The following is a 25,581-nucleotide window of genomic DNA, read 5'->3' as shown; positions in this document are numbered from 1 at the left end:
GGTCGGAGCTTAGCTCATTCATTATTTTACTGCTTGCATCTTAGCAGAACAGTTACTTCATAGAGTAGACCAAAACAGGGTGGTTACCACTTGTAGGCTAGGCCATGATTTTGCCGAGTGTCCCAACTAGGCTAGGTTGGGACAGAGTTGGGGATGAGAGAGAGAGAGAGATTCCCTATTCTTTGAGATTTTGCTTGCGAAGGTAGCATTAACTAGGTAATCAAGGCAAGTCGAATAGAGTCTGTCCTCGGGTGAAGATCATCGGATGGAAAAATAGATTGACCTAGCTAATCGCTTGATGACTCGGAGGAGAATGGGAACAGAGAGTTGCTCCCATAAACAAACGAATTAGACTTCTGGTCCTGATCGAACTAGAGATTGCGATAACTCAATCTTATAGGTGACAGAGAGTCTGAAGTTTGTGCCAAAAACAACACTGAACGTGTTTTTTTATATGTACACTATGTTATACTAAGTTACTCAATTTTCCTCGTCAGATTATATTTGTTATAAACTGTTAGTTGTTTCTGCAGAAAACATAACTTGATTCACACAAATAGTATACACTGTCAATAGGCAAAACTTATTTTATTAACATTACCTTGCTCCATCAAGACTCCAATTAAACATCTCACTTTGTGGGTTTGTGTACAATTCAATTCAGCACCACATGTTTGTTTTCTTTAACTAACATACATTTTGACTAAAAACTTTTTACAATAATCTTAAGCTAGCCGTGGTCTCCACAATTCCTTTTTGCACCTTTGAACCATTTCGTCAGAGTTTAGCATGTCAAAGTCATTTTCCTCGTGTTACTAAAGTACATGTGGATTAAATGTCATGTCATACTCAGGGCGGAGCTAAAAACATATGTATGGAGTCGGCCAAACCCAATAATTTTAGTTCAATATATTCTATTAAGAGTTCAATAAATGTATATAAAAATTAAAATTTAGAATCCAGTTATGACATGTGATGTTGCTACAGAATTTCGAATTCATAATGTTCAAATTGTAACTTCGCCTCTTGGCATACTAGATCTACCATAGAATAGTACTACTATTATGGGAAGAATCAAATCGATTTTTTAATTATAAATGTTTAGATATATACAATTTTTTTTTTGTTTTCCCCCCGTGGCTTTTAATTTGTCGCACGTATATCATGAGTCCGAATTATGTCACTACTGAAATTTGGTTTTAAGCGAGAGCAAGTTAGAGGGGCAGGTCCATGCTCCTTTTTTTTGGTTTGGTTTCTCATCCGGCGTCCAATAGCTGCATTGGAGCCCGACTATTTTGGATTCGCGCTGCGTAGGGCCAATTTGGGAAAAGCGCTCCATAACAAAGATTTTTCCATACCCAGAGCTGGTCCATGCTCCTTCTAGTTTCAACCTTGCCTGCATAATTGGAGTTGGGCCGGCTAACTCACCAGATATTTCTCAACTATACATAAAATATTTTAAATATTTTAACTATTAAAAAAAGTAAAATTTGGGTACGTGAGAAAAGGTGTAAATGGGAAATATCTGTTTGGATCACTTCTGTTTAATTGAATATAGGTAAAGAAAACGGAGCAGATCTTGGGAGGTAGAGAGGTCGAGAATTTTTTATTCAAATTGTAAATTTTTGTTACATTTTTTTATGGTCATCTTGTAAACATCCTAAATAAAAGTTGAAGAAAACAAAATTAACAAAATTAGGGAATTAACTAAGAATTATTAGTTAATTAATTAAGAAGACGAAGAAGCAGCAGGAGCAGCAGCAGGGGAAGCAGCAGCAGTGCAAACTTGTGGATTTTGCTTTCCTTTTAAACTTGGCTTAATATTTTCACAACTTGATTTTGCTGGACCTTCTTTTCCACTGTATGTGATGTCAATGTCACCAACTTCAACACCCTCACATGGGGTACCTTTACTGCAAAGAAGTGATACTGCAGCTTGAGTTCTTGATGTACCCTTTATGTTTTGGAAAGTCACTTTGCTGATCTTCACTTGTGAAGGCAACTGCAAAAAAATAAATAATAACAATGAGGAAATCGTGGTGCAACAATAGAAATTGTTGGTGTTATACCCCATTTTAACCGGGTTGAAGCGGAGTATAGCATATTGGAGATTCCTAAATATGCTTTGTTTATTTTAAGGAGTCGCCACCTAATTAATTTAACGGTGAATTAGGACACCTAGAGGTTAACTAAGGCATAGTTAAAACTAAACCTCAATTGATAGTCTGCTTAACCAATGTGATTCTAGGTAAGGGTTCTATATTATCCTAAAGGGAAGGGGTTAGGCATCCTTTAGAATCCGTTAACTTACGGTTATCCGACCAAACTTAGATTAATCAATTAATGTTGGATATAGTATTTAAATTTTAAGAAAATATCGTGTGCCAATAAGACTTATAGAAAGATATAACGATTTGTGCAAAAGAAGATTTTAAATGCCATTTATAGAAGGACTTCAAATAATGATGCTATTTTTTTAAAAAAAGAATGGGACTGGTAATTCATATAAGAGGAGATTTTAGAATGCTATTTAAAACAAAGGTTTTATAAATGTTGCTAACGCTTTAAATAAGAAGGCTATTGAAATAAGACCAATACTTTATAAAAGGAAATCTTAGAATGATATTTGAAATAAAATTTATAATAATTATCAATAATTTTAAAAGGAAGTAGCATAATAAAATGAGTCTATACGAAAATAGGATAATCTAACATATAAGTAAAGAAGACGTAAATTTATGCAATCCTTTAATAAATATTTGAACGAACTAAACAATGAGATATTAATTGACTTTGGGTTTTAGGAATATGAAAAAATACGAAATAGCTAATAGCTTTCTTTTGTCCATTTTCTATTATCTTTATCCATTAGCTTAATCAAAGAATATACATGATTGGCTCAAAATCTGTAGAGCTATTTTAAAATACGTTTGCGTGTTGATGACGTTCTGAAATTAAGACACTAAAATATGATTCCTCTAACTCAAAAGAACTTATGCTATCAATTATTCTATGGGTAAATATTATGTATATTATAAATATAAAAGGAGAAAACGAAACTTATGGGAGATTGCTTGTGAGTTTTTCTCCTAAATTTACTACCCAATATGTTAAAGTTAACTCACTAAATTCGCTAAGTTCATCTAAATCAAGAAGAATAAAACAAAATAAAATGTTAGTCACATAATACAGATCGAATGAAAATGAAATATATAAAAGTAAATCAAATGGGCCCAGCCCATTTTGGGATTGTTGGGCCTAAGAGCTGTTTGGGCTTCGGCCCAGCAGCTTTTCTTGTATTGCTGTGGATCTGGACTGCTATTGGGGTGGACACGAGGCTGGGCAGAGAGAGATCATGTTGGGCTTTTAGCCCAACGCCAAATGTGGAAGAAAAAAAAAAACGAGTCTCCCGGACTCGTACGCGATAGTCATGCATAAAAACAAAAAGAAAAGGGGTTAGCATATAATCAACGAATGAGGGTAAACATGTAAAAATTAAACTCAAAACAAATCAATAGATTATGCATATCATTTTGTATATTTAAGTATTTCTTATGTATACACATTCACAAGGATGTATTCATGAATATACTTTGAGTATATATAGGTATAGAATTCTGCTGTCTCAACAACATTAAAGTGTTTAGAACATATTAAGGCATGCAATTTGTATAGTAATGGCAATGGATATCACAAAGGAAACCAATAACATCATACAGCGAACAGATCTACATAGCAATGACAATGCATTCAAAAGACTAGCTGCATCATATACTAAGGCACAGAAATGGACATAGAAAACACAGTGAGAAAGACTACACAATATACCACAACGAATAGCATCTGTCCAGCAAGGGCAGTGCACGACATTGGCCACAAACATGCTTAAGCGACAACAGTTGTAAGCAGCAATACTGCACTTCACAAAATTTGTACAACCATGGCAATAGCAAGGGTCCGCAGATTACGAAAGACTCAAGAACTATATAATAACGCACAGGAGTATGCGATAGCAGACCAGCAACACGGGATTCTCAGTCTTTTTTAATAGCCAGTCGCACAAAATTAAGCAAAGATGAATACATTAAGTTCATATGTGATGGAACCAGCAAGTTGACATTTCGAGCAGCCTTAATCAATACAAGCAACTTCAATATATCTAAATAACTGCCAGTTGTATAGCTTATGAAAACACCTAAATCAGTATTTCAGTTCATTGCTTCAGAGGCAAACAAACAGACCACAAGCATTTTATACCATAAATATAGAGACAACAGTTACGGACAGACTAGGTTCATAATTCAGATCAGATTTAGTTAATCTATGCTCGGTAAAATGATACACAGAGCTGAGAGATAGTTGTGTTTCACCCGATAGATCTAAATTAAGGTAAAGGGGCAGAAGTGCTCTAAACATTATTGTGAAAAAATAAAATCAGCGAAGAAGAGCAGAATCCAAAGAGCATGAGGATTATCTAGCCTATATATGATATCCATGAAACTAGCAATTAAACAAACCGCATCGAAATGACAGTGAGTAAAAAGAAGAAAATCCCTTGGGGCTTTTGAAGATGTTTCCATGAATACAACAATGAATCTTTAAGGCTCATGCTTATGATCACAATATCTATTTCAAGAGGTTAAGCAAACCAGACCAGATTTAACCTTTTTAAGGTAACAACAAACCAAATTTTCAATCATCTTTACCAAAAATCATCATTCTTATCATAATGCAAAACTGGATATACTTAACAAATTAGAACTAGATATATGTATATCATCAAAGCTGCCAAACACCTTTTTGAAAAAAAAAACTATCTCTATTGGATAACATACTAGCTTATATTTACTTGAAATTAGTTTATGCTACCAACTATCAAATAGCCCTTGATAATATCCTGCAGAGATTGATAGGCTATCAAACATGTTGTATAAGTATTTTAACAATTTTGACCAAAATAGATATCCTAACTAGCATACTATACTCATACTGTGAATAGACAAATTTCTAATGGATAGTATGCTCAGGTCAGGGTAGAAACAACATACTCTTATCCGATTCAAGAAGCGCATCAACGCAGGATACACAATATACATGAATTAAAAAAAGAACCATGCTTAAAATAGATCAGGCCAGCGACCAGTTATGCTAAACAAACTAAATACTTTAAATCTACTGGACAATAAAATGCAGACAAACTAAAGTGCATTGAACTGAACCGAGACAAGAGGGTAACTGAAAGAAACTGAACGAACAGGGGAACTAATTACTGCTAATCGTGCTTAGCAAACTTAACGAATAGGAAACCCACCATCAGAATCTAAACATGACAAGCTAAACAAGACTAGAGAACTGACTTCCATGGACTAAGCATCATAAGTTGAATGAAACAAGAAAATCAGTCATCATAAACATGATACTTCACACAAACGAAAAATCAAGCAACAGAGACTAGGCCTGATGAGCTAAACGAGCAACAAGACAACTAATTACTGTAAATTAAACACATAAAAATGAAAACAATAAAAGGGAAAGGGGAATCACCTGCTTCGGGTGCAGCGAAGTGAGTATGGGATCTAGATCTATTCTCGACACCCTTCAAACTCCGATCTCGGATTTGCTCGGACTCGGAACAACCCCAAAAAATGCAAAGGATCGGAACAACTTGTATTCCAAATGAATATTCGTGCAATGTTAAAATGTACAAAAAAACGTAGCTTTTCAGAAGGGTTTTCAGGAAACAGAGCTCGTTTTTTTTTTGCTTTTGGAGTCTTAAAATCTGTTTCCCCAAAGGATTTCTTGTGATCCTCTCCGATGATCCCCCCCTTTCAATGAAACTTGAAACCAGTATTTATAGGAAACAAACTAGGGTTTGCTAAAGAGAAAAGGTGTGAGGAGAGAGAGGAGCGGGGAACAGGGGAAAGTGGGGAGCGGAGAAGAAGGAAAAAAAGGGGGGAAGTGGGAGCGGCGGCGAGGGTTTCGGGGTAAAGGGTGAAGGGAGGCGGAGATGAAGGAGAAGGGAAAAGGAGAAGAGGGGGGTGCGGCGGTGGGTATGGAGGAAAAATGAAGGGGAAACCCTAAAAGGGTTTCCCTTATTTGGCTGAAAAATGATTTGGACCCGGTCCATTTGTGGACCGGGTCAAATTTTAGACTGGGTATTGAAAGAATGGACTATTAAATTAAACATGGACTGATCTAAAAAATTGAGATAAAAAATATGGTCTAGTCCAAAAAATATTAGGAATTAATCGGACTTTGATTTGGGGTCCGGTAAGTCAAAATACGGACTGAGTGCAAGAAATAGTTTGGCTTCTAAATTTGAATAAGAGACACATTTTGATTGACGATGTACTAAGGGTGCCAGACTATCACCTAATACGGAAATATGTAATTATAAAAAAAAAATCCGGGTAAAAATTATATGATGTCGCAAATGACCGTGCTATAATATTTAATAACAAACGCTACCATTTAAATGTGCGAAATAAATGCGATGTGTGTGCGGAAGTTGGTAGAAACGTCGAGAAATGCAAGTTTCAATAATACTAAATAATAGTAGCAAATAAATAGCGGTAGTGATACTGCTAATAACAATGATAATGGTAAAAATGATAATGTTGATGATAATGGTGATAAAAATAATAATAGATATAATAATAATAGTAAATAACAAATATTGATAATTAAAAAATGATAATAATTAATAATAATAATAAAGATGATAATAATTAATAAAAAAAAAAATAATAATAAATAACGCTATTGATAGTGACAAAATGTTAATAAATTAATAATAGTAACAATAATAGTGGTAATAATAATATAATAATGATAATAATAATAAGAAATAATAATGATGATAATAATAATAATAAATAACAATTATTGATAAAACAATGATAATAATTAATAATAAAATAACGATGAATGATGGTTAATAATTGATAACAAAATAACACTGATAATAATGACTAGTAGTTAATAATAATAATAATAACAATAATAATGATAAAGGAAATAACAAGAAATAATAATTAATGACAAAAAATAAAATGATAATTTAATAATAATAATAATAATAATAATAATAATAACGATAATAATAACAGCAGCGGAATAATAAAACGTGGGTGTTAATAAAAGACTAATAATTATAGTAAAATTTAGGCGCATGTTTTTTTTTTTTTTTTTTTAATTTCTCAAAATATCAGAAGTATAAATAGGTATTTCGGGGAGAGGCGGGACAAAATTGGGTGTCAACAACTTGTCCCTCTTTGCCTGATAATGATGAAAGAATTTTCGGGCAAAGACGTTGACTTAGTAGCCTATTTTGTCTCGGCTAGAGGATTATGAAGGACTAAGGGTAAAGAAAATTACGGCCGAACTCTGGTCTCTGAATCGCCTACATATCTCGGGTTGCACGAGAATCAGGCCGTGTGTAGTTCTGGGAAGACTATGACACCTATGACTGGCGACTCACGATTTGATGCGAATCTTCGCAAAAAATATTGTCCCAGTGTCGAATTATGATGACACTGGGTATTGTGATAGAACCCCAAAAATTGATTGTGCTGGAATGTGAACGGGAAATTTGAATTTGAAGCCGAGTGTTCGAGGTAGATCTTTGACCCTTGTCGAAAAGTTTGCTTGTCCTTCCCGACGTATTGCCCCAGTTCGCTGCCGAAGAAATAGTTCCACGTTGCGCTAAAAGCTCCTGCGAAACTAAAAACTAGATAAAAATAGTCAGTAAGAATAAATATTGAAATACAGCGATGCAAGCGCGGTGCAATACTGCTGCGAGCATATGCAGGGCATCAACAAAATAATAATAAAACAAGGCAGGTGCGGTGCAATGTCTTTATGCGGAGATTTAGAAAGGCGGTGCATGGCTCACGTGATATACGAAAGAGATGCAAGGGCGGTGCTCGGCTTTATGCAGAAAATTAAAAGGGCGGTGCATGGCCCAAGCAATATATGAAAGCGATGCAAAGGGCGGTGTACGGCTTTATGCATAAAATTTAAAGGTGGTGCTCAGTCTTATGCGGAAGTTTGAAAGGGCGGTTTATGAAAGCGATGCAAAGGGCGGTGTACGGCTTTATGCATAAAATTTAAAGGGCGGTGCATGGCACAGGAAACATATGGAAACGATGCAAAGGGCGGTGCACAGCCTTATGCAGAGATTTAAAAGGGCGGTGCATGGCCCAGGCAATATATGGAAGCGATGCAGAGGGCGGTGCACAACCCATGCATCATATGAAAGGCGGTGCACAACCTTATGCCGAGATTTTAAAAGGGCGGTGCATGGCCCGGGCAATATATGAAAGCGATGCAAAGGGTGGTGCACAACCCATGCATCATATAAAAGGCGGTGCACAGCCTTAAATGTCCTATTAAAGGCGGACGAGCCTAAAATGTCCAATTAAAGGCGGACGAGCCTAAAATGTCCAATTAAAGGCGGACTAGCCTAAAATGTCCAATTAAAGGCGGACGATCCTAAAATGTCCAATTAAAGGCGGACGAGCCTAAAATGTCCAATTAAAGGCGGACGAGCCTAAAATGTCCAATTAAAGGCGGACGAGCCTAAAATGTCCAATTAAAAGGCAGACGAGCCCAAAATGTCCAATTAAAGGCGGACGAGCCTAAAATGTTGGTGCTTTTGCGAACAATGATGTTGCGTCTTTGCAGGGCATTTGAAGGTGATAATGTAATGCAGGTGCGATGCGATGCGGCTGCGCATACACAGGGGCATTTGAAAATAATAAAGCCATGCAAGTGCGGTGCAATGCGGGCAATGATGCAGTGCTTTCATAGGGTATTTAGTGCATATGCAGCGCTTTGGTTCGCGTTGACTCTGAAGATTTGGTTCTCGACGCTTTATGCTTCCAACTTTGTCTGGACTTGTAAACTCCGCCTATTTCTGAGTCTTGGCTAACTGGGACTGTGACGCACTGTGAAGAGCGTCCTTTTCCAAAGTTTCCATTTGCCTGATGACTCTGTTGGCCATATACTCCTTCATTTTTCTCGATATCGCTTGCGATGATGCCCTAAAAAATTTGTCCCAGTTTTGGCGCAGGAGGATGTTGGGCTGCGATGACGCCTTTAAAATTTGTCCCAGTTTCTGGTACGGAAGGATATTGAGCTTTTCGCAGACGACGAATCCCACTGAGGGAATCGGGTCGAGCGTAGTTCTGGTTACAAAGCAGAGTGAAATTGAGATGGAAAGTGGCGCTCGACTTTATGCAAAAGCATCAAGAGGGCGGTGCTAAGACCATGCGACAGATAGAAGGCGGCGCTTAGCCTTTGCAGAAATTTCAAAGGGGCGGTGCACATCCCATGCAACATATAAAAGGCGGTGCTCAGCCTTAAACGTCCTATTAAAGGCGGACTAGCCTAAAATGTCCGATTAAAGGCGGGCGAGCCTAAATGTCCTATTAAAGGCGGACTAGCCTATAATGTCCAATTAAAGGCGGACGAGCCTAAAATGTCCAATTAAAGGCGGACAAGCCTAAATATCCAATTAAAGGTGGACGGACCTATAATGTCCTATTAAAGGCGGACGGGCCTAAAATGCGGTGCTTTTGCGAACAATGGTGTTGTGCCTTTGCAGGGCATTTGAAAGTGATAATGTAATGCGGGTGCGGTGCGATGCGGGGCATTTGCAAATAATAAAGCAATGCTAGTGCAGTGCAAATGCTTTATGCAGGCATTTCAAAGGGGTTGTGCTCAGCCTTATGCGAAAAATTCAAAGGGTGGTGCACAGCCCATACAACGCATAAAGGCGGAATGAGCCCGAAATGACCTGCTAGATTTATGGTTACCAAAATTAGTGCGGAGCGAAGAGCCTTTGCGATGCTTGATTCATATACGGTGAGACGTGTCTCGACGCAGTGCGTAATTTGCGGCAACAAATATTCATGATGCAATGCCGAAGATTTGGGGGACTTTCTACCCTGCCAAAATTTGCAACTAAAAGGTTCCTGCACTCAAAGAAATTTGTAAGTTTCAAAATTAATTAGTATCAAGTTGACTTTGCCCTTTGTTGTATCTGAATCTTGCAATTGCCGATTTGATACTGTGCGATGTCCTTCAAGAATAGCTAAAATATGTCCCTGCATTACTCAAAGAAAATTTTGTTAGTGTAAAATAACATGGTTGCCTTGCATTGAACACCAAAGCTTTGGCGTTGAATCTGCATTTCTTGAGGTGATGGCATTGCAACAATCTGGTGACGCTGATATATTGTTCGAGATTTCGATTCATGTTTTTTTGTCGAATAATGATAGGCCATTTGCAAAGCTGCCCCAGTGTTGCTTTATGGGGAGGATGGAATTTTCACTATATTAAGACCGTGTCCGAGAATGGACTGCCTACTTATCCCGAAGGAATCAGGTCGAAAGTAGTTCATAACAAGCTCTAGCAAAAATTATAAAAAGGAAAGTTGATCATGAGGCAAGTGGGTGGAGAACGCTAGTGACGGTAGATCCTTTCAATCGTCTTACTTAGTTCCACGCTTCCTTTTCAAATGTCTCGGTGCCAATTTTGACAGATCACCGGTAACAATAATTGCATTTGCAAACGAAGGGCCATCATTGTCGCACAATTTATTTTGTTGCACACTTATCTTATCCTTTTCGATCATGTTCTGGATCTTATGCTTAAGGGCCGGGCAATTTTCTGTGTCATGACCTGGAATATTAGAGTGGTAAGCACAACTCTTGGACCAATCAAAATCTGGCGGTAGGCTTTTAGGGATCCATCCTTTCTTTGGCTTCAGGAGTCCCTTGGTTTTCATTTTCTCAAATATGCTGGTTAACGACTCTTCAAGAGGAGTAAAAGTGCGGAGTTTTGCGTGCTCTGACCGTCGTAAGCTAGACTGTGCTGGATCGGGTTGATATTGAATGCCTCGTTGATGAAGGTATATATGATCACGCGAACATTGATAGTTCTGCCGTGATTGCGGCTGATGTGTAGACCTGATAGCTGAGTCGGTTTCTCTGTTTTTGCCTTGCAAATTGTTGAATGTCTCGACTTGAAAAGTTGCTTGTACTGATGAACTGTCAACAATTCTTCCTGCTCGAATGCCCGCTTCTACTTGCTTTCCAATTTGAATTAGATCAGCAAAGTCGCGCAACCGCGCACATAACAACTTTTCATAATATATGCCCTTTTGTATTTGGATGAAAGTTGAAATCAACTCATTCTCAGGCAACGGAGGACGTATTTTTGAAGCTTCCAATCTCCATCGGATGGCATATTCCTGAAAAGACTCATGTGGCATTCTTTCTATCTCAAGCATATCATACAGATTTGGACTAACCCCGATGTTAAATCTGAAATGTTCTACAAAGTCGCGGGCCATGTCCTCCCATGTGTACCATTTGCGAAAGTCTTGTTCTGTGTACCAATCTAACGCCAACCCTGATAGGCTCAGAATGAACAATTTCATTCTTATGGCTTCATCTTGTCCAATTCCCATTAATCTGCTACAATAGTCCTTCAAGTGCGTAATAGGATTTCCTCTACCATTAAAGGTGTTGAATTTTGGCACTTTGAATCCTGGCGGCAACTCAACATTTGGAAGCATGCACAAACTTTCATATCTTAAGCTTTGGACATTTCTTGCCCGCATCTCTTCTTCGACAATTCTCCTCAAATTGTGAAGCTCTCTATCCGAGTCATTCTGATTGATTGCGTTCGCTTCATTTCTCAATCTCTTGTGTGGGTATACCGCTAGCTGATTTTGCTGGTTTTCTGTGAAGGGCGCTGCAAGTGCAGGCTTTTGGACATTAGGTATCAATGTGACTTGCAAAGCTTCTGGTTTAATAGAGTATCTTGGCGGTATATTTGTAGGAGCTGGGTGAGGAGAAATAGTGAAGGAAATGTTTTGGGTAGAGCTGGAAGCTGAACTTGTGTTAGGAAGAAGGCTGAGGGTATTTCCCAAATTGACCAACATGCTTCTTTGTACTACATTCTTCTCGCTATCTTCATTTTGCGCTTGCACCAACCCTACATCGGTGTTGAATGACTCAAATCTTTTTGCCATTGTATCTCGTCCTTAATGCAGATTCGCAGCCAAAACAATGTTCAATGCCAGATAACCCGTAAAAGAATGACACAAGAAGCTCTAGAATTTGCAGTTTGATGGTATCGTGACAGGCTGAATTGATGGCACGTAATCCTGATTTGATTCGTCTTTAATCTCGTCAACCTTCAAAAACAGGTGTATAAAATTATTTTGATAAAAAATAAATTAAAGGATAAGGTTGAAATCAAAGCCGCATGGTTTTGAGGCGAGGCCACAATGGCCCTGATTGATAGACCTGATTGTTGATCTCGCGATTTTAAGTTCCTGCATTCAAAGAAAATTATTAGTTTGGGAGGGGGAAGTTGATTCGTGTTGACTCGAAGCTTGACTTTGTTGGCGCCCCATTCATCCTGTTTGTTCGGATCTTGCGACCTCCGTTTAAAGCCTCGGTAGATGAACAGTAGTGAAACAATTGAAAGAAAGTCTTCCATTTGAAAAATATATACGTAAGTGTATGTATGTAAGGAAAGATATATATGAAAATATATGTATACAAGTTGTAAGATATTCCTGCTAACTTTCGATTGCGACACTTCCGAGAACTTTGAATGGTCGTTTGTGTGTACTATTCTTGTCTAGTAGCCTTAATAGTGTTGATGTCCAACTTTCTCTTGTCTAATCTTCCAAAATATGCCCCAGTTTTGATTCTGAAGGGTACACTAAACCTATGCTATGTTGTGACCGAACCTTGTATAGGTTGCCTACGTATCCACCAAGGAATCAGGTCAGAACGTAGTTCGTACGCATAAGATATTTTGGATTTTTGTTATAAAGCAACCGAACCCTACGTGGGCTGCCTACGTATCCCACCATGGGAATCAGGTCAGCGTAGTTCGGACGCATAAGATATTTTGGATTTTTGTTATAAAGCAACCGAACCCTACGTGGGCTGCCTACGTATCCACCGAGGAATCAGGTCAAGCGTAGTTCGCAACTAAAGGAAATGTTGCAAACTAGGTTGTCTAACCTAATGGCGTACTTTAATTTCTTCTTGAATTTCCAGCTTTTAGGCTTATGTTGTCACCTATCGGCTATTTCAATTTCTCGAGTGGAATCTTGTCTTGTCCCCTAGTTTCTTTGTTACTCTTTCAGGATTTGTCTATTCGTTCATGTCACAATCGTAGAGTTGGCAGATTTGATAAGTAAAGTAGAAAAAAAATGATTAAGGAAAATCCGAAACGCATTCATAGTTTTGCAATTCAAGCTTCCACAAGGTGAAGCAAAACAAACAAAATTTTGGGTACGGTTCAAGCATCAATAAAAGAAAACAAGTTCACTACATGTTCATGCCACCAAGGCTCCCGGCGAATCAGGGACGGAGTACAAGTCCAGTTCTTCAGAGTCTCTCCTGGTTCTGTACCCTGGATGGTTGGTGTCTCAGTAGTTGTTGCAGCCATCTTCACTGGCACTTGTTTTCGGATCATCCCCACAGGCGCAACGAACGTTGATGACACGCCTCTCTCCATCTTTTCCAATTGGCGTAACAGCCTCCTTCCGATTCTTAACTTTTCGATAATTATCATGTTCACGTTGGCGTTTTCGTGAGTAGGAAAAGGGATGGCGATCCATATCGAGTTGAGCTCCAGTGAGCTGGATTGTTCCTTTCTTAATCAAGGCTTCGATTTTGCTTTTGAAGCCATAGCAATCCTCAGTGGCATGCCCCGGAACTCCAGAATGATATGCGCAATGCTTGGAACTATCAAACCATTTTGGGATAGGATTGAGAATTTTCCCTTCAATAGGTTGTACCACGCCTGCCGCTTTCAGTCTTTCAAATAGCTGAGACAAAGGTTCAGCGAACTGAGTGTAATCACGGGTGTTTTTTATGACAGGGTTTGGACGGGCTCTATGTGTGGTATGTGGTCGATTTCGGTGGGTGGAAATTTGGGCAAATTGGTATGGACGTAAGTTTTGATATTGAGGTGCTCGGGGTTGGTAGTAATTTGGTCGAGTACTATAGACAGGGTAAGGGAATAGTGGAGCTTGGTAGGGTTCAACGTAATGGTAAGGGTAGAAAGGTTGTTGCGGATGGCCAAAGTACGTAAGGACTTGGTTTAGTGGGTTTAGAGGAGTAATTGTAGGTGGTGGGTTAGTGTTGGTGGGTAAAGCAATGTAAGGAGTGTTACCTAGTGATTGTTTTGGTGGATTTGCGGAGGTGATTGGAGGTAAGTTGTTGTTGGTAGGTGCATTGTTTTGTGGAGGAAGATGTTCCGGAACTAAAGGTTCAAGTGATGGAAAATGAGGCGGGTTTGGTGCGACACTCCTAGGTTCAGGAGGTGGACTTTGGAGTGTAATGGATAAGTTGGTCATGTTTCTAACCCGATTTAGCTCTCCACGTAGATCCTCAATCTCTTGAGTCAGGCGGGCGATATGTTCATCCCGTTGAATAGTAGTTCCGTGTTCAAAAATCTCGGGAGGGTCATTAGAAACCATGATGCTTTCCGGGCTAGTTGAAATAGATGCGGCTGGACCAGACGTAATATTTGCTTTTCTTTGAACAACCCAGCTGCGTTGAGGTAACGATGATGTCTTTGACCTTGTGATGTAAGGATGGTCGGCCATTGAGTGTCAACACGAATCAACTTTTTTTTGGGAATAAGATAAAAGAAACATAAAGTATAAATGATGTTAGTCTCGTGAACATGTCTAGGTAAAGTCATGAACATGTAAAGTCAAGTAAGACGTGTAGCAAATAATTCATCAAATAAAGTCAAACAAATTGTCAAACAAGTATATCAAACAGTAACGCGTCCTAATATGCATGTGACCTCTTTGTGCCAGAGGTAGGCCTATCGTCGTTTGAAGGGTAAAGTGTGCCATAATATGTCATCCCGTTGCTTTGATTAATTAGACAGATTCTATTTCTCAAATAAAGTACAAGATAATGCAATATTTATTACATGTTAAATGAATACAACATAAAGTGTTTCCTAATTTAAGTAAAGTAAATACAGTTTCCTATGTCTAACTTCTAGCTCCATTTGTGCTGTCTTTGATCTTCATCATTCGTTGTACTCCAATGCAAATCCATACCTGTCATAGAAATATTAATCATGCCCTCCCTCCTAAAGTTTAATTAGAGCAAATAGTCAATATTTAGGCACAATTATCCTTCAAACATGCACATAAAGTATGATTGGTGTCACTCGGGGTCGCGAACCCGCTTGGACGTTTTGGGTAAAGTCATCTAATGAATTTAATACACCAAGGGTATTAAACCTCCTAAGTCATGAAATGTATGCTCTTAATAAAAGGTGTTGGTTTAGCTCTATCTTAGGCTGACTAAGAGTTGGCTTCCTATGACACAAGGTTCCCCCAAGCGGACAACTTGGGAGTGGAAAGTCTGTGGCCGTCGACTGCACCGCTGATCGACTAAATCCACTAGACCAATCCAACTAAAGGGGTAATTTAGTAGTGCACGGGCGCAAACTGCGAAGCCGCTTTAAGTGTGTGAATATGTGTGAGTTTTCCAGGAGTGGAAGAAATATGAGCGGAATGCCAATTTAAGGAAAGCAATAACATATTAAAAGTTTCACATAATAAAACAATCGCTCAAAAGAACATAAGAGAAACAAACAAAGCGACAATAAAGGAACAAATAAAGAAAAACAACCAAACATCCAACAAATTAATTATTAACCTAAGTTGTTATGGTTAAGAACCTAAATTCCCCAGCAGAGTCGCCAAGCTGTTATACCCCATTTTAACCGGGTTGAAGCGGAGTATAGCATATTGGAGATTCCTAAATATGCTTTGTTTATTTTAAGGAGTCGCCACCTAATTAATTTAACGGTGAATTAGGACACCTAGAGGTTAACTAAGGCAAAGTTAAAACTAAACCTCAATTGATAGTCTGCTTAACCAATGTGATTCTAGGTAAGGGTTCTATATTATCCTAAAGGGAAGGGGTTAGGCATCCTTTAGAATCCGTTAACTTACGGTTATCCGACCAAACTTAGATTAATCAATTAATGTTGGATATAGTATTTAAATTTTAAGAAAATATCGTGTGCCAATAAGACTTATAGAAAGATATAACGATTTGTGCAAAAGAAGATTTTAAATGCCATTTATAGAAGGACTTCAAATAATGATGCTATTTTTTTAAAAAAAGAATGGGACTGGTAATTCATATAAGAGGAGATTTTAGAATGCTATTTAAAACAAAGGTTTTATAAATGTTGCTAACGCTTTAAATAAGAAGGCTATTGAAATAAGACCAATACTTTATAAAAGGAAATCTTAGAATGATATTTGAAATAAAATTTATAATAATTATCAATAATTTTAAAAGGAAGTAGCATAATAAAATGAGTCTATACGAAAATAGGATAATCTAACATATAAGTAAAGAAGACGTAAATTTATGCAATCCTTTAATAAATATTTGAACGAACTAAACAATGAGATATTAATTGACTTTGGGTTTTAGGAATATGAAAAAATACGAAATAGCTAATAGCTTTCTTTTGTCCATTTTCTATTATCTTTATCCATTAGCTTAATCAAAGAATATACATGATTGGCTCAAAATCTGTAGAGCTATTTTAAAATACGTTTGCGTGTTGATGACGTTCTGAAATTAAGACACTAAAATATGATTCCTCTAACTCAAAAGAACTTATGCTATCAATTATTCTATGGGTAAATATTATGTATATTATAAATATAAAAGGAGAAAACGAAACTTATGGGAGATTGCTTGTGAGTTTTTCTCCTAAATTTACTACCCAATATGTTAAAGTTAACTCACTAAATTCGCTAAGTTCATCTAAATCAAGAAGAATAAAACAAAATAAAATGTTAGTCACATAATACAGATCGAATGAAAATGAAATATATAAAAGTAAATCAAATGGGCCCAGCCCATTTTGGGATTGTTGGGCCTAAGAGCTGTTTGGGCTTCGGCCCAGCAGCTTTTCTTGTATTGCTGTGGATCTGGACTGCTATTGGGGTGGACACGAGGCTGGGCAGAGAGAGATCATGTTGGGCTTTTAGCCCAACGCCAAATGTGGAAGAAAAAAAAAAACGAGTCTCCCGGACTCGTACGCGATAGTCATGCATAAAAACAAAAAGAAAAGGGGTTAGCATATAATCAACGAATGAGGGTAAACATGTAAAAATTAAACTCAAAACAAATCAATAGATTATGCATATCATTTTGTATATTTAAGTATTTCTTATGTATACACATTCACAAGGATGTATTCATGAATATACTTTGAGTATATATAGGTATAGAATTCTGCTGTCTCAACAACATTAAAGTGTTTAGAACATATTAAGGCATGCAATTTGTATAGTAATGGCAATGGATATCACAAAGGAAACCAATAACATCATACAGCGAACAGATCTACATAGCAATGACAATGCATTCAAAAGACTAGCTGCATCATATACTAAGGCACAGAAATGGACATAGAAAACACAGTGAGAAAGACTACACAATATACCACAACGAATAGCATCTGTCCAGCAAGGGCAGTGCACGACATTGGCCACAAACATGCTTAAGCGACAACAGTTGTAAGCAGCAATACTGCACTTCACAAAATTTGTACAACCATGGCAATAGCAAGGGTCCGCAGATTACGAAAGACTCAAGAACTATATAATAACGCACAGGAGTATGCGATAGCAGACCAGCAACACGGGATTCTCAGTCTTTTTTAATAGCCAGTCGCACAAAATTAAGCAAAGATGAATACATTAAGTTCATATGTGATGGAACCAGCAAGTTGACATTTCGAGCAGCCTTAATCAATACAAGCAACTTCAATATATCTAAATAACTGCCAGTTGTATAGCTTATGAAAACACCTAAATCAGTATTTCAGTTCATTGCTTCAGAGGCAAACAAACAGACCACAAGCATTTTATACCATAAATATAGAGACAACAGTTACGGACAGACTAGGTTCATAATTCAGATCAGATTTAGTTAATCTATGCTCGGTAAAATGATACACAGAGCTGAGAGATAGTTGTGTTTCACCCGATAGATCTAAATTAAGGTAAAGGGGCAGAAGTGCTCTAAACATTATTGTGAAAAAATAAAATCAGCGAAGAAGAGCAGAATCCAAAGAGCATGAGGATTATCTAGCCTATATATGATATCCATGAAACTAGCAATTAAACAAACCGCATCGAAATGACAGTGAGTAAAAAGAAGAAAATCCCTTGGGGCTTTTGAAGATGTTTCCATGAATACAACAATGAATCTTTAAGGCTCATGCTTATGATCACAATATCTATTTCAAGAGGTTAAGCAAACCAGACCAGATTTAACCTTTTTAAGGTAACAACAAACCAAATTTTCAATCATCTTTACCAAAAATCATCATTCTTATCATAATGCAAAACTGGATATACTTAACAAATTAGAACTAGATATATGTATATCATCAAAGCTGCCAAACACCTTTTTGAAAAAAAAAACTATCTCTATTGGATAACATACTAGCTTATATTTACTTGAAATTAGTTTATGCTACCAACTATCAAATAGCCCTTGATAATATCCTGCAGAGATTGATAGGCTATCAAACATGTTGTATAAGTATTTTAACAATTTTGACCAAAATAGATATCCTAACTAGCATACTATACTCATACTGTGAATAGACAAATTTCTAATGGATAGTATGCTCAGGTCAGGGTAGAAACAACATACTCTTATCCGATTCAAGAAGCGCATCAACGCAGGATACACAATATACATGAATTAAAAAAAGAACCATGCTTAAAATAGATCAGGCCAGCGACCAGTTATGCTAAACAAACTAAATACTTTAAATCTACTGGACAATAAAATGCAGACAAACTAAAGTGCATTGAACTGAACCGAGACAAGAGGGTAACTGAAAGAAACTGAACGAACAGGGGAACTAATTACTGCTAATCGTGCTTAGCAAACTTAACGAATAGGAAACCCACCATCAGAATCTAAACATGACAAGCTAAACAAGACTAGAGAACTGACTTCCATGGACTAAGCATCATAAGTTGAATGAAACAAGAAAATCAGTCATCATAAACATGATACTTCACACAAACGAAAAATCAAGCAACAGAGACTAGGCCTGATGAGCTAAACGAGCAACAAGACAACTAATTACTGTAAATTAAACACATAAAAATGAAAACAATAAAAGGGAAAGGGGAATCACCTGCTTCGGGTGCAGCGAAGTGAGTATGGGATCTAGATCTATTCTCGACACCCTTCAAACTCCGATCTCGGATTTGCTCGGACTCGGAACAACCCCAAAAAATGCAAAGGATCGGAACAACTTGTATTCCAAATGAATATTCGTGCAATGTTAAAATGTACAAAAAAACGTAGCTTTTCAGAAGGGTTTTCAGGAAACAGAGCTCGTTTTTTTTTTGCTTTTGGAGTCTTAAAATCTGTTTCCCCAAAGGATTTCTTGTGATCCTCTCCGATGATCCCCCCCTTTCAATGAAACTTGAAACCAGTATTTATAGGAAACAAACTAGGGTTTGCTAAAGAGAAAAGGTGTGAGGAGAGAGAGGAGCGGGGAACAGGGGAAAGTGGGGAGCGGAGAAGAAGGAAAAAAAGGGGGGAAGTGGGAGCGGCGGCGAGGGTTTCGGGGTAAAGGGTGAAGGGAGGCGGAGATGAAGGAGAAGGGAAAAGGAGAAGAGGGGGGTGCGGCGGTGGGTATGGAGGAAAAATGAAGGGGAAACCCTAAAAGGGTTTCCCTTATTTGGCTGAAAAATGATTTGGACCCGGTCCATTTGTGGACCGGGTCAAATTTTAGACTGGGTATTGAAAGAATGGACTATTAAATTAAACATGGACTGATCTAAAAAATTGAGATAAAAAATATGGTCTAGTCCAAAAAATATTAGGAATTAATCGGACTTTGATTTGGGGTCCGGTAAGTCAAAATACGGACTGAGTGCAAGAAATAGTTTGGCTTCTAAATTTGAATAAGAGACACATTTTGATTGACGATGTACTAAGGGTGCCAGACTATCACCTAATACGGAAATATGTAATTATAAAAAAAAAATCCGGGTAAAAATTATATGATGTCGCAAATGACCGTGCTATAATATTTAATAACAAACGCTACCATTTAAATGTGCGAAATAAATGCGATGTGTGTGCGGAAGTTGGTAGAAACGTCGAGAAATGCAAGTTTCAATAATACTAAATAATAGTAGCAAATAAATAGCGGTAGTGATACTGCTAATAACAATGATAATGGTAAAAATGATAATGTTGATGATAATGGTGATAAAAATAATAATAGATATAATAATAATAGTAAATAACAAATATTGATAATTAAAAAATGATAATAATTAATAATAATAATAATAAAGATGATAATAATTAATAAAAAAAAAAATAATAATAAATAACGCTATTGATAGTGACAAAATGTTAATAAATTAATAATAGTAACAATAATAGTGGTAATAATAATATAATAATGATAATAATAATAAGAAATAATAATGATGATAATAATAATAATAAATAACAATTATTGATAAAACAATGATAATAATTAATAATAAAATAACGATGAATGATGGTTAATAATTGATAACAAAATAACACTGATAATAATGACTAGTAGTTAATAATAATAATAATAACAATAATAATGATAAAGGAAATAACAAGAAATAATAATTAATGACAAAAAATAAAATGATAATTTAATAATAATAATAATAATAATAATAATAATAACGATAATAATAACAGCAGCGGAATAATAAAACGTGGGTGTTAATAAAAGACTAATAATTATAGTAAAATTTAGGCGCATGTTTTTTTTTTTTTTTTTTTAATTTCTCAAAATATCAGAAGTATAAATAGGTATTTCGGGGAGAGGCGGGACAAAATTGGGTGTCAACAGTTGGCATGTGACTAGGAAGCCAGGATGCAAGCCATGAAAACAGTCTTTTGTAAAAATGCAAGTAAGAATGTGCACAACAGATTCAATGCGGTTCTGTTCTTTCCTAAACCCGTACATAGTGGCCTTTTGAACTTTAGACCAATGGTCTAATTTTGAAAAAAAAAAAAAGCAATGAAGAAATCTTGGTACAACGATAGAAATTGTTGGCGTGTGACCAGGAGGCTTAGGATGCAAGCCATAAAATTAGTCTTTTGTAAAGATGCAAGTAAGACTGTATACAATAGATTCAATGTGGTTATGTCCCTTCCCAAACCCGTGCATAGTGTGTGACTACTTTTCAACTTTAGACTAATGGTCTAGTTTTGAAAATAGTGGCTAACTTCTAAATACCAGGCTACAGATGTGGTTATCTTACAAATTATCCAGGTAAAACACTTCCTAGCAAGAGGTTTTCTATTCTCAGCGCACGAACCATAGACTTATGATTAAGATAGTAAATACTCCAACCATGTTGTGTGCAATAGGCTCAATGTGGTTCTGTCCTTTCTCAAACCCATGCACAGTAGGTGGCCCTTTTTTGAATATTAGACCAATGGTCAAATTTTGAGAAAGCGGCCAATTTTAAAATACAAGCCAACAGAAGTGGTTGTTTTTGCAAATTATTCTGATAATGCGCTTTCTGCCAAGATGTTCTCTATTCTTAGTGCTCGAATAAGGGAACTCTGATTAGTAACGTAAGTATCCCAACCACCTCAATAGAATGATAATTATAAGTGCGTGATACTTACATCTTTGTTGCATTTGCCAGCTGGGCAGTAAACTTGATCAATGACAATAGGGTTGCTAACATTTTGCACAATGATATCCTCAAAGTGAATATCAGAGACAACACCAGGGTGAGAAGCAGGCCATGTCTTAATCCTAACACCATTGTCAGTGCTAATGAAAGTGCAATTCTTAACAAAAACACCAACAACTGGCTTTTCATCAGGATTTCCACCAAGGCTACCAACACTAATACCATGGCCAGGTCCACAAGTGACCTTAGTGATGTAAAGTTGTTCCGTTTCATCGCCAATGGAAATGCAATCGTCTCCGGTAGCAAAACTGGAGTCTGTAACATTCACAGAGCTCGACCTCGAGATGTGGATGCCATCAGTGTTGGGGCTTCCAGCTGGAGCACTGACGTTGAAGTGGAGGAACGTTAAGTTCTTGCATTGATTCACGTTCACGTGGAATGATTTGCTGTCCAGTGTAGTTATGTCCTTGATTATGGAATTTGTGAGGGAGTTGAAGCTCAAGTTCTACACCATGCAAAAGTAAGAAAAAGAAAAAAAATCATAGAGTTAGTATAATTAATCAACGGATTTTGGTCATGGCATAACTATAGTATGTTTAGTCAAGTTTCTCAAAACTATTAATTAATGTTTTTTTCCTCCCTGAAAAATGTAGTTATATTGGAGAATTATGGTGTTTGGCTAACTTTTCAAGAAAAAAGTCAGTGGTTTTGAGTAATAAGAAATTGTATATCTGATAAAAGGAAAAAGATGAAAAAAATTATATTTTCCTTAGAGAAGTAGAAAACAGAAGTTTTATTTTTTATTTTTTTTACAGAAGAAAATACCCTTAAAAAATAATTATATTATTTAAAAACTATCAACAGTGTGGAAAACAATAATATCATGCTTGGCCGCACAGACCAAATACAAACGGTTTCTCTAATACTAGTAAAAGCATTTCTCAATCAATTCGATCAAATACAAATAGTTGCTTTTCTCAAATACTTTTCCTGAATCTCATTTGATCGTAAACTTTTCAAAATCAACAGATTTTGAAAGTTTGACCAAACAGAAACGTCTCAGAATAATATTAGTGGACTTACATTGGGAAGCTTGTTGCACTTTTTGGACTCCTTGCATTCCCATGCAGCTTTACCTTGACCATCAAGGATCCCACCACCAGACATGGTGAATCCATCAAGTTTGTTGACAGTCAACCATTCACCAGTCTTGAGTTGGTTAGGATCTGAAGGAGCTTTCAAAGTGGCTTGGATTTGAAGTTCAATTGGGCCTTTGCATGGGCCTTCTAGTTTCACTTGGTTCATTTGGAATGTTCCCTTTGGGATCACAATGGTGCTTGGGCTTGTAGCTTGACATGCCTCTTGAAAAGCTTTCAGAACGGCCTAAACAATAACCAAATTTTACATCAACAAAATAGAAAAAAAAAAGATTTATATAAAGAAAATAGAGAAGAGAAAGAATATATTGCAGTTTGTTTTGAAGATATGTAAGGTGCTTTTTGTTTTCTTGTAACACTTATGTCCGGTCAGCTTATGTGCATTTTTGATTATCTCATATAGGTGTCGAATAACTCTCTTTCATCCAAGACTTAGATATATTGAAAGAAATCTATTACATCTGGGATTTGAACCTATGACCTAAAGCAAATTTTACACCCCCTTTGCCACTACACTAAATTCTTTTTATACATGTAAATGGCATTCAACAAATCATATGTATGCAAAAGAATTCATTTTCGTCCTATTTGTGCTATATAATTTTTGAACGAATGAGATTCAATTGAATTTCCTTGCGTATTCCTAGTTCCTCCCTTGGCTACTCCACTGCCATTTGGTGCAATTAGTTTTTTATAAAATGTGAAATTGTATTTTACTATTTTCTTGGATGAAAGTAGGTATATAATAGGTTAGAATGTATCAACCAGATAATTAGGGGGGGGGGGGGGGGGGGGGAAGCATGACTTACCTCACTAATATCAGCATTGCTATTGGCACCATACTTTGTTATATCAAAAGTTGCATTTTGAGATTCCCCAAGGTGTGCTAGAAATAACACCACCAATGCAAAATGCACCAACTTGAATTTCAAATCCATCTTTTCAAACCCCTCCAACCTCTTCTTCTTTTTTTTTTTTTTTTGTTTTTTTGAAGTTTTTGGGGTATTAATTCAATGTCTTCTATGAAATGTAAAGAGAACAATGTTTGAAGCCCTTTTATAGTGTAAATTGAAACTTTCCACTTATTTTAAACCGTAGATTGAGTTGCGGAGAAGGCGTTGGGAATTAGTTTTTCATGGTAGCTAGTTCTTTTTTTCTTATTTTTTTAAATGATTTATGTTTCCACCTATAAATTTTCTTGTTTTACTTGGTCTAGAAGTGCGGTAGATATCAAATTCTCGCAAATGTTAGGGCGTGAACATTATTCAGAGATATTTTGCAAACTCCTTTAATTTTAACACAGTTGCGAAGTTTCCCATAAATATGGTCTCTTCAGTCCAGCGGGAACATAAGCAAGCATCCATCAATTGACATAGACATGACGGGTGGCTCCAGAATTGATTTACCATTCCTTGGATTTCCCACCTAAGTTGCATTAGGAGAGCATGCACAAGCCAATTTTGTCAATCCTTGTGAGATTTTTGGAGTTTCTTCAACCATATTGTTTGCTTGACCTTTCTTGTCCTTCTTTAGGGCATGGCAGTCCACAAACTTATTATATCCACTCTTTTCACAGTTGCAACAATTGCTCGTGAATTTTTTATTGAAAATATTACGAAAAATACTTTATCACGAAGATTATTGTGAATTTTTGAAAGCTTGAGGCGTGTCAAAAGACACCATCCATAAGGATATTTCACCCGGTGTAAGTGTATCCTTCAGAATTCAATAAGTTCTTCTAGTATAAAACTAGGAGCATCGAAACGAACAAACATTAAATAAAAGAAAACCCAGCACACTAATAGAATTTGAGAGAAGGAATTTCTCTACATCTTATCCATTCACCAAGGAATTGGACAAGTATATATAGATAAAAGAAGACAACATGAGAATGGCTTATGGTGATGGTGAATGTTCCAACCGTTGGCAGTAAAGAATAGTAAATGCTAATTGAATGACAAAGGGTTTGTTACAAAGGCCTTATGAGAACGTTAGAGCTATACAAAATAATCATGAATTGAAATTATTATGGCTTATTAATGGTCTGTTACCATTATCAGAAGCTAATAATGTTAGAGATATTATATTGTTTTTTCCAAGACTTCTTGTTTGGACCATTCTATTGTCCAGAGCATCGCAGCCACAAATTTCTTCAAGTCGGCGTCTTCAGTTTTATTTTTCTTTTCAAGCGCATTCCACGATTCTTTCGAAGTGCCAACATTATTGTAGACGTTGTACAAGTCGTCCTCCAACCCACTGAGGATGTTGTTCTTACACAAAACATTAGCGTGCTTCCACGCCGCTGGAATGCCCTCCTTAATGAACTTTTGCAGGCTCAGAGAAGTCACACTACTAAGAAAGGGATTTTTCCGAGAGAGATACAAATCGACGGACGATAACCGACGACGAGTATCGGAAAGCTCATCTATTTTTTTAAAAAAATAATTTTTGAATAAAAACCAATAGATATCCGTCGGTTGTTTTTGAGAACAACTGGCAGAATATTATTTCCGATAGACACCGTTTGTATATTAGTCGGAGTGTTTTGCGCCAAAATAATTATATAGAAATTGGTGGACGCAATCAGTTTAATAATAAAAATAAATAAAAAGTATTTTCCTAAGACCAACCGTGTTCCTCGGTTTT

General features: G+C 36.7%; 1 protein-coding gene across 2 annotated transcripts; it reads right to left on the bottom strand.

The window, feature by feature from the left end:
* Positions 1-1,587: 1,587 nt before the first annotated feature.
* On the bottom strand, positions 1,588-23,970 carry LOC132638745 (polygalacturonase-like). 2 transcript variants are annotated; one of them, XM_060355520.1, is made up of 4 exons: positions 23,745-23,970; positions 22,862-23,161; positions 21,768-22,283; positions 1,588-2,002 (listed from the first exon to the last, which is right to left on the bottom strand). In XM_060355520.1, exons 1-4 carry the CDS (start codon positions 23,871-23,873, stop codon positions 1,730-1,732), a joined length of 1,218 nt encoding a protein of 405 aa, XP_060211503.1. In that variant the 5' UTR covers positions 23,874-23,970; the 3' UTR covers positions 1,588-1,729. The 2 variants fall into 2 exon arrangements, with proteins under 2 accessions (XP_060211503.1, XP_060211504.1); XM_060355521.1 differs by lacking the exon at positions 1,588-2,002 and adding an exon at positions 14,979-15,118 and having other exon boundaries at positions 23,745-23,969.
* Between the last annotated feature and the right edge of the window lie 1,611 nt (positions 23,971-25,581).

The sequence above is a fragment of the Lycium barbarum genome, chromosome 4, assembly GCF_019175385.1.
Source record: "Lycium barbarum isolate Lr01 chromosome 4, ASM1917538v2, whole genome shotgun sequence".
Taxonomy (NCBI): Eukaryota; Viridiplantae; Streptophyta; class Magnoliopsida; order Solanales; family Solanaceae; genus Lycium; species Lycium barbarum.
This window is presented reverse-complemented; position numbering and strand designations above follow the sequence as displayed.

Excerpts from the sequence above, each read along its gene's own strand:
- LOC132638745 (XM_060355520.1), bottom strand. The coding sequence starts at position 23,873 with ATGGATTTGAAATTCAAGTTGGTGCATTTTGCATTGGTGGTGTTATTT. Across the intron at positions 22,284-22,861 it reads AGTGCAACAAGCTTCCCAAT|AACTTGAGCTTCAACTCCCT; the intron begins GTAAGTCCACTA and ends TGCATGGTGTAG. Across the intron at positions 2,003-21,767 it reads CTGGCAAATGCAACAAAGAT|TTGCCTTCACAAGTGAAGAT; the intron begins GTAAGTATCACG and ends ATTTTTTTGCAG.